Source organism: Nicotiana tomentosiformis, chromosome 11, assembly GCF_000390325.3.
Source record: "Nicotiana tomentosiformis chromosome 11, ASM39032v3, whole genome shotgun sequence".
NCBI lineage: Eukaryota > Viridiplantae > Streptophyta > Magnoliopsida > Solanales > Solanaceae > Nicotiana > Nicotiana tomentosiformis.
This window is the reverse complement of record NC_090822.1, coordinates 8,149,216-8,159,686: the sequence shown is the minus strand read 5'-3', so window position 1 is coordinate 8,159,686 and position 10,471 is coordinate 8,149,216. Positions and strand designations below refer to the sequence as shown.

Genomic DNA, 10,471 nt, shown 5'->3' with positions numbered 1-10,471 from the left:
GAGTCAATGAGTGGTTAAATGACAATATTTAAGTAAATAAGAAGAATGTACACACGCACCCTTTGAATACAAGTTAAATACATCCTGTAAAATGTTTTGTACTTTCTATATATGTATTATGTACATTTTGTTTTTAAAAAAAGCATACGATTATATGATCAATTTCGTATTATAATACAAGGATTGTTTGGGCGGTTAATAATAATACAATAACAACAACAACAATCCAGTGTAACCCCACAAGTGGGGTTAGGGTAGAGTATATGCAAACTTACCCTTACTACGAATGTTGAATAGCTGTTTCCGATAGACCACCGCTCAAGTTAAGCACAGTCATAGCAATTTAAAAAAGAAATACAGTAGTGAAAAAGTCATGAAAGAGAAGTAGTATCAACAACAAGATTATAAGATAACAAAAACAAAAGAAACAACATGTAATAATAGAAATCTAAGGGTGAGAAATACGAGAATAATACTAAAGCTACTGGTGTGGCAAAGAGAAATGCTCGACTACCTACTAGTCATCTATCCTAATCCTCGCCCTCCACACCTTACCATCAAAGGGCATGTCCTCGTTAAACTGGAATTGTGTCATGCATGGGCGAAGCCACACTATGGTTAGGGTGGTCAATTGACCACCCTTTATCGGAAAATTACATTGCGTATATAGGTAAAATATTATGTTTTAGAGGTACATAACATATATTGAACACCATTTGTCAGATTTATTTTTTACTTATTTCAAGTTTGAACACATTTGAGAAAAATACTAATTTCGCCACTGATGTCATGTCCTGCCTCGTCAACTCTCCCAATTACTTTTTAGACCTACTTCTGACTTCCCTTGGACCGGCTTTTATAGTCAATAATAATAAATGAATTGTTATCGATGAATAATCAAATATTACTTATTTAAAGTTTATTTTTATCTTTGTACTACTCATCGAATAACTTATTCCACATCTATCTAGTACAAAGTATTGCATAGATTTATGCATAACGTAATATGAATCGAGTATTGTATAATATTCGATAATTAAATATTGCATTAAATATGTAATTCTAACTAAAAGCTTCATTAGTTTCACAAAATTATTTTTTAAGTCCATTTAACTAAACAATGTTTTATTTTATGCTGGATTTAATATTTTTCTCTATTTTAACAGGGAGTATAAAACCTCCAATAGTTCCATTTTATAACAAGCTTACTCCCGCCATTTCCACAGTGCGAGAGAGAAATGGAGATTGTGAGAGAGCAACCGAAAAGCTCCTCAGATGAATCCCTAAAACTGGCGATCGCAATGGCGCTCGTCCGATCAAAGTTCCTCCAAAAACCTTCGGCACCGCCACCACCGCAGCCGCCACCTTCTTCCTCCGCTGCCGTTCCTCAACCTGCTGCCGCTCCTCCTCCTTACTCCGATGATGCTTTTAAATGGAAACGAAAAGTTCGATCAATTTCCTTTAATTTTTCGTTCCTTTTACTTTCACTTATCTCGTAGAAGCTGCGTGTGGCGAATTTGAATTTGAATTAATTGTAAAATTTTGAATTATTTTTCATAGGCAAAAGAGCGTAAATTAGAGATTCTCAGACTCAAGGAGGACCTCAAAGTAGCCGAAGGTTAGATTTTTCATTTCCGTAATATTTTAAAGTAAAAAATTCAGCTTACTTGTCATGTTAATGTTTATAATGAAAATTTGACGACTGCGGAAATTTTCCTGAGGATCTGTTGTTATATATTCGATTTCGATTGTCAAATGTCGATCTAGCTTCTAATTATCTGATTATTTTGATATATTCCGACCTCAATTTTTTTTTATTTAATTATGTTTTTGTTTTTTAATCAATATTGCAATGATAATAATAGTAATTTTCTGAGGAATTTTTGCTAAATGTTTTGATTTAAATTTAGCAATGCTGTCTGTATAAGTTAATTTATTTGAACGGCATTTTTTCTGTATTCCGGCCTCAGAATTTTGTGACTTAATTGTTTGTTTCGTTTTTAAATCAAAATTGCAATGACAACAAGAGTTTCTCTGAGTTTTATTTTGACTTAGCAATGTGTTGTCTGTATAGATAGATTCGTTTCGAATGGGAATTTTTTTCTTATATTTCTCTCTTTTTTTTTAAACCTAAGATGGTTCGCAGTGTGATATATTTCCAAAAAGTGCATCATGCAAGTGTTATTTCTTTGATAAGTTGGGGTTATTGAGCCCTAAGAGAATTGGAGATGGTTCTGACCAACGTTTCAGTGAGGTGCTGCGGAGAAGATTTCTCAGACAAGGTTCATTTTTAGGATTTCTGTTGTATTTGTTGGTGTAAAGTTGTCAATTTAGGTTCACTGTATACATTAGCTGGATTTATTGAATTGTATGATTTTCTCAGTGAGGATTAAGGAGAGAAAGCGGAGAAGAACAGATGGTTCCTTGCTTCATCGGATTTCAGGTGAAAATCCATTTAAGGATGTTCTCACGGATGTAAACAATTGTCTTCACTTTGGATGGTTAACTTGCAAAGTCGTGACTTTTTGAAAGTTACTTTGAGTTGGGATACATCATATCTCAGTCATGCTATGATATATCTTCATGCTATGATGTATATCATTTCTTACTTGTGCCATAATTTGATATCTGGAAAATTCTAGGTCCTGTTTGGCAAATTTTGCTGAAGATGAATTTTCTGCTTTAGATGAGAAGTATGAATTTTTTGTCTTTTCTTAAATGGCAGAACGTGACAATGAAAATAATGTTGAACAACTGAGCGCTTCAGTTGATTTTCTTGTGGAGCTTTGTGATAGTGTTTCTCCTCAAAGTGTATGTGGTTTCAATTAACCTGCTTTTAGCTAATGATACTTTGTCTTATGTTAAATATGATTTCCATGTCTCATCTCACTTTGCTTTTATAACAAATGTGTTGCAGTTGGAGAAGGGTAACTTTAAGAACTGGTGCCACCAAGCCGTGGACTTTATTCTTGGTAACGACATAATCATAATCCTTTCCGTTTCCTTCTGCCTTGCTATGTGGAGTTTCTCCCTGAGCACATCTGGAAATTTTAAACTTGAGTGTTATATATATATATATATATATATATATATATATATATATATATTAGATTTAAATTTCGCAGGTTTACTGCTATTTTCTATTTTTAGTGTTGAGGAATGTAGTAGAAGCTGAAATCAAGGGGCTGATTAGTGAATATACTATCTGTTCTGAAACTTAAATGGAAAAAGATGACTGCTACTGAAGGTTCATCCTAAGATTTGAGTTTTAAAAGAAAGATTATTGTAAAAGACTGCATTTTGAGAACTATCTTCATGGTTTGTACAGCATTTAAATGAAGCCTTCTAATCTTTACTAAAAAATGCAAAAGGTTCACAATTTTTCTTCTTTATCAACTCCTTATATGCAAGTAATGAACGGTTTCACTGCATAGAATGCCTAAATTTCTGAGCTTTCAGTTTTAATGATAAGATAGCACCAGATGGGTTCATCAATTACGATCTAGTCTTCTTTCTTTGATGACTTTCAGATTCAGCAGTATTTATATTTTACTACTTAAAGGTACACTTGCGACAATGTCACCAACTGAAAGGAATGCAGAACCTGTAGAAGGCATTATTAACAGCTTAATCATGCGGTTATTGAGAAGAATGTTCAGTGCTTTGGAAGGAGATGGTAATTATGTGATCTTGTTTTTTATTCATACTAGTCTTCTTAAGACTATCTTCACCTTTTAGCAGATTGAGAAAGTATATTTTCACCTACATTTGGTAATGGTGTAATCAGCATCTTCAATTCATTACACTGCTTATATGTTGTAGTGTTGTACTCTGAAAGCTTGTCAATCCTTGCCTACATGCAAGCTGTAGAATTAGAAGTATTTCCTTAATTTAGATTGAGGAAGAGAAAATAGATTCTTGATGCAAATGCAGACCTAATAGACTTCATTTCTATGGACTTCCATGAGGTGTAGTAATATCTACAATATTTGAGTACAGAAGGTTGTGTGTTAGAGCATGAAGACTTGAAATTTAAACATTCTCAGCAGAAAATATTTCAGAATCTTAATGTGCTAGAGCTATGAAAGAACTACTTCCTCTGTTCCAATTTATGTGAACTTGTTTGACTGACCACGGAGTTTAAGAAAGAAATGAAGACTTTTAAAACTTGTGGTCCAAAATAGGTTATGACATTTGTGTGGCTATAATTTTTTGAAACTTGTGGTAATATACTAAAGTATTTGTGTGGCTATAAAAGTTTTTCATTAAAGGTAGAATTGGAAGTTTAAGTTAAATTATTTCCAAATTTAGAAAGGGGTCATTCTTTTTGGAACGGTTAAAAAAGGAAATAGGTTTACATAAAATGGAACGGAGGGAGTACCGAGTAGTACATTTTATACCCATAAATTTTCTGAGTGTCCATACTTGGAAATGACACCATGAAGTTCTTAATTGAGCTCCGAGATTCTGGCAGCAGGCATTCAAAAGATTTTGGTAGATATGTCCCAGTATATGCATATACAGAACTAAGAAATGGTTTGTCATGATACTGAGAATTGGCAAAGTACAGGTTCTTTGGTTTGATACGTATTTAATTGAAACAAATCAGTTTTCATATAATAATTGATTTTTGGTTTATTAGACTCTGATCTTCCCGGGGGTAGAGGGAGGCCTGAGAAGAACTGGGGTGAGGTGATTAGGCAGGAAATGACTCTGCTCCAACTTATCGAGGACATGACCCTCGATAGAAAGGTGTAGAGGTCGAAAATTAGGGTGATGGGTTGATAGACAGTCTAGAGTTTCGCCTTGTCTTACCAGTAGTAATAGTAGTACTAGTCGGGTACCTTCCTATTCCTGGTCCCTTGTTTCTATACGATATGTCAGTATTAGCACTAGGATTGACACTATTCTTGTAGTTTCATATCCCTGGATCTCTATCATTACTCGTTGTATTATTTGCTTACACTGTCTTATTACATTGTTGTTGCTATTGTTTCTTTATTGCTCCATTTTAACGTTCTTGAGTTGAGGGTCTTTCGGAAACATCCTCTCTACCCTCATAGGTAGGGGTAAGGTCTGCGTACATACGACCCTCTCCATACCCCACTTGTGGGATTCCACTGGGTTGTTATTATTGTTGTATACTCTGATCTTCCCATTTTATGCAATACCACTCCATTAGGTTTGAGTTTAAGATGTTAAGTTGACTTACAAATTGTAAATAGTGTGAATAAAATATTAAAGCAGTGGCCAAATTGTTAAACTAATTTGAATTCTTAAAATTTATGATAGTTGTGTAAAAGATACTACTGGTAGAAAGGTGTAGAAAGTTTTTGGACATTTCAAAATAAATATAGTATCGTAAACTCGAATGGAGGGGAGTAATATTTGCGATTAAACTATCTGCTTGGTATAGAAATACCCCTTGATTTTTTTGTTCCTGTAGAAACTAAAAAATGATTGTTCTCACACAACAGAGATTATGTAAAATGCTTCTAATTATTTTGGACGGATGCTGAACAATATTTATGAACAATTTAGTTATCTTTGAAGGAACCAACTTTTGTGAAGATGATTTCAAAAAGCTTCATTTGATCTAATTCATATTAGTTCAAAGTAGTATGTATCGTATCGAATAGTTAGAAGCAAAGACAACTGAAATCAAAAGATGGACAGGCCATAACGAATAGTTAGAAGCAAAGACCATTCAAATCAAAAGAGGGACAGACCCTTATGGCCCTGATATCATCGAACTGATTGTTAGTTTAGTTGGATCATGAGTTTGAAGTTCAGAGCAAATTAAAGTAATTTTTGTCTCTCTTGGACAGCAGAATTATTAATATTAAATTCATCAATGTAAATTACTTATATTTCCTTCGGCAAAGCTTCTTAACTCTTGATTCCATAATGATATGTTTCAGAATCTCATCACTTTGACACTGCTGTTCAGTTCTATATTCAACATTTGATGCGTAAGGTTGGAAATGAGGCTTTTGTCGGTCAGCGTCTAATATTTGCGGTTTCTCAAAGAATTTCTGTAGTGGCAGAGAGTTTGCTTTTCATGGATCCATTTGATGACTCCTTTTCAAGTATGCATAACTCTATGTACATGATGTAAGTGCCACCAGCTTGTATATTGTCTATGAACTAATCTTTATCTGGCTTAATTCTTTTAATTATGCTTCTGTTTTTAAAAAAAAAAATTCATATGCATATTAGGGGGGCCGTAGAAGGGGAAGGGGAAGGGGACGGGGAAGGGAGAAGGGGGACAGTGGGAGTCAAACCCACCCATGTTGTGCGGGAGATTCCCACTGGTAGTTCTAAGCTGTAAGCCAGGATTGTACGCTTCTTGTTTGTTAATGTGGTCTTCCTTTATTTGTTGATATTTGTTTCTTTGTTGGTGATAGACACACATTAATTTGGCACTATCTTCGATTTCACATTTTCCTATGGTTTGATATTTTATCATGTTTTTTTTTTGTTTTTATTTCTGTTTTCAGTTTGGAGGTTTGAAAGGAACAGTGTATTATTTACATCTGTTTTGGACCAATAATCCATCCAGACTTTCCCGATTTGAAAGAAATGTGACTTTTAAAACACTCCGTATTTAGGCTGAGGAGTTGGAATTTGTTCTTTTGGATGTGGATTTTCTACAGGGACAGCATTTAATTCGAGTTGGTTATTTCATTCCTTCTTTTGTCAGTTCAGCTAATATAAAGTTTAAATTGGTTAAATTTGTATGTGGTATAATCATCTTTTTCATTTTTTCTAGCATCCTCTAGTGGAGTGATTGCTACTGTATTCTTAATGTCATCTTGACAATCTTATTTATTGTAAATGGTGGTTTTAGTGCAGGATTACTTGGTACGTGTTTTTGTTTTTGGTGTATAGTTATCATTACTTAAAACACTGTCATGATTAAGTGATCAGAGGTGCCTGGGATCCCAGTCATGTCATTCTCTCCTAATTATAGAAGCAGTGCCTGCTTCAGATTCAAAATTAGATGTTTTTTTTAAAAAAAAGATACATGAACGAAGTACTGCATTCTGCCCAGTCATTGCAAAATCATTTACTCACTCAATATGGAGATATACATGCACCTCAAGATTTATCATCGGAATTATGTTTAAGCTTCACATTTAAAACAAAAGCTTGGGCTCGCTAGACTTAGTTGGTAACAAGGGCTGTCAAAATGATGTGGCATACAATTTACTATTTGTTATTTGTTTTTACTGCTGCGAAACTTCGGTTTCCTTTTGTTTTTGAGTTATTTTTATTTTTTTAAAATTTTCATGAATCTTCCTGAAACTGTGACAATAAAAGGAGAAAATTTAGTTAAAATGCATAGCTTTCATCGTTTCTAAAATAGTTTTTGCATGTTATATGTTCTCAATTGCAGGATTCAGCTTATTGAATTTCTGGTTTCTGATTATTTGCTAACCTGGTCAAACGCTGGAGATTTTGACATAAGTGAGCTTCTTTTAATCACTTAGATACAATAATGCATTTGCACTGTTCATAACCTATTTTCCCTCCTTCCCTCGGATACAAGGCAGTTCTGCCACTGACCGAGGGAAATTCAAATTAATAGGCTCTCGGTCCTAAACATATTGCATGTTACATGCCCACAAGGATAATTAGTAGGAAATGACCTATCTGGTGAAGTATATTTTTCATACTGTTATGATGAATGGAACTAAAATATCCATATGTTGTATTTACTCTGTAGGGCTCTTTGAAGAATGGGTTGTATCAATTCTCCACGGAAGAAAAGCATTGGAACTACTGGAGAACAGGAATTCTCTTTATGTACTGTACATAGATCGTGTGATTGGAGTTGTGGCCAAGCAAGTGGGGCAGTTGTCATTTCTGCAGAAGCTAAACCCACAGATTCTTGAGAACTTGTTTAGCTAAGCACTGACCTGCAGCTTTTCCTTTTGAATTGTAAGTAACTTGCTTTCAACACAATTCTTCTTTTCTTGTGGATAGAAATTTCAGTTGTTTCATCGCAAATGCTTTTCTACTTAAAATTCAAGAATTCTTATCAATTGATTCGCTGAAAATCAAAGATCATCAACTAAATGCTAAATTCTTAGGAACTTAATTTCACCTTGTAAGTCGACCTCAGTATTCTCGATACTTATAAGGAGCTTCATGATGACAGCACTTATTTACCATTTTATAATTGTCATTTGTTCCACATGTTTTTCCACTCTCTCTCTCTTGCCAACAATAACAACAATGTACCAAATGCGATCCCACAAGTGGGTTCTTGGTTAGAGAAACATAGTTATTTAAAGTGAAAGATGCTCTTTAATGTGAAAAGATGAAACAGTATGTAGAGAGGAATCTATCTCGTGGACAAAATCCACATGACATAACACAGCTCATGTGCCGAAAGCCAGAGCAAAATCCCACATATCTTTATACTGAACCTGATTCCAGGTTGAAATATATCCCGCAACAAAATCAGTCGGCGCAAGCAAATCTTTGATTTCCCTTGGCATCACTAATTTTCATTAACTTTAAATTGCTCAATTTAATGGTAATCCTCAACATACCAAGTAATTGAGATCTTGCATAAAGGAGGTTGTTGGACAGTTTGACTTTTGGCTCTTTGTAGTTTAATCTAGACATGTTCTTTTCTCATTTTAATGTAATTTTCTTGGTGAAATAGGGGGTGGGAATCTGATTAGTTTACTTATATACCAAGAATTCCTAGTCATGTACAACCTTTTGTCTTTCCCAACTTTAGAGTTGTCTCCTGTCCCCACCTTGTTTATCTTTCTAACTACATTTTGAAGAGTTATTACAGAGTCCTTAAATTTTGTTCTGCTTTTATGATGGTTTACTCGTACCGAAAAGTTCATTATATTCGAAAGATGCAAAAAAAGGTGTATGTATTGTATACACTTCTGCTTTTTGCTTGATATATAATGTCCTCCCTAACTTCCACCTAACCAAACTTGCTCCTAGCATAGTACTTCACTTCTCATCTTTCATAGTTTCTAGTATACTGTATATCATCTCTGTATCTAAATCTTGCTTAGTAGACATGATTAAAGCCAAATTTATACTGTTTATCTCATTATTCGCAACTCTCTTACTGTCCCAATACAACAAAACCTCAGCTTCTAATGACATTTTGCCATCCACTTCCAAACTTGCAACCCAAACTCTGGCGCTGGAGAAGGGGCAACCATGTTGCCCTAAAACTCAAGATATTAACGTCCAGCTTAAGAGGAGAGCACGATTTGTTCCAGCTACGGCTGTCCCAAACATGGGTGCTCGTCCAAGATCAAGGTCATCATCCACTATTGGAAAACAAATATCTTCATTTCAAGTGTATTCACCTCTGTTTTATCTCCTTTCACTTTGTTTCTCCTTGTTCTAGCAGTCATGCTAGAGCAGAAATATGGTGAAGGCCTACTTGCCCGGACAACCCAATAAAAGAAAAAAATAGAAACAAAAAGAAAAGGCAGTTGATGTTATCTTATTAGGAATATAAGTTGATCAGTTCTTTTTTTTTTTCTTTTTTCTTTTTAACTTTTCTACTACTGTATCTTCGGACTTCGGCATTGAGCTTGAATGGATTATTCATCTATTCTTCTTTTTGCTCTAGGATAAAGTATGGCTTTATATTTAAGGCATCAAAGGAGCTGATGCTTTTTACGTGTAAGTTGTAATACTTGGTGCAACTTTTTCTCTTGTATTAGCAAATGGTATTATAAGATGCTTCCCTTGCATTGCCTATGTTTTTTGGCAAATGTTAGTAAATAATACCTAGCTGTATTGGTTTCAAAATATGAAACTGTTTATCCGAAAAATTGGATAGAGTTAAATTTATGTATGGTTCTAAAGATATGTGATATAATTTGATACAAGTCGTATAGAGAAATAGAAATACGTATATTCTTGACTATGAGAATGAGAATAGTGAGGAGAAGAACGAATAAGATAAAGGAAAATAAACACAAGTAGATATCTTTCAATATGAGAAGAAATCTTTTGTTACAATGTGTCTCTGCTTACAATCCATCCCCATCTTATAGTAGAGTGATCCTACTTTATATACAATAAAAAATACGTAGTGGAGAGCCCATGATGTATTGTCTTTTCCCTACTTTCCGCCAGGATTCTCTCCCTTAGTGCGGCTGTAACGGCCTTGTCTGTGAGCTTCGATACTGACTCGAACTCGATATCGGGTCGAGCCATTTGCCTTGACTCGAGCTCGATCCTGACTCGGAGTCTTAATATTCGGGGTGGGTGTTAGTCGGTTTGTGCATCTCCGACAACCTTTTGCCTCGTGGTTCGATTTGGTCATGGGCCCGATAATGATACCGAACTGATCCTTGATCGGATTTGGAGCTCGAATCCTGAAGCCCTTTCTTCGGACCTCGACCTGACTTTACGTAGATACCTTCCGATCGAAGTATTGCCGTCTCGATCAGTTCGTACGACTGATTCAATC

General features: G+C 34.8%; 1 protein-coding gene across 1 annotated transcript; it reads left to right on the top strand.

Annotated features, from left to right (window-relative positions):
- The first annotated feature begins 1,217 nt into the window (after positions 1 to 1,217).
- LOC104093498 (protein MULTIPOLAR SPINDLE 1) lies at positions 1,218 to 9,753 on the top strand. Its single transcript, XM_009599245.4, has 11 exons — positions 1,218 to 1,445; positions 1,561 to 1,618; positions 2,136 to 2,282; positions 2,384 to 2,443; positions 2,726 to 2,811; positions 2,918 to 2,972; positions 3,563 to 3,676; positions 5,922 to 6,114; positions 7,400 to 7,470; positions 7,730 to 7,944; positions 9,623 to 9,753. Exons 1-10 carry the CDS (start codon positions 1,239 to 1,241, stop codon positions 7,912 to 7,914), a joined length of 1,176 nt encoding a protein of 391 aa, XP_009597540.1. The 5' UTR covers positions 1,218 to 1,238; the 3' UTR covers positions 7,915 to 7,944; positions 9,623 to 9,753.
- Positions 9,754 to 10,471: the final 718 nt, after the last annotated feature.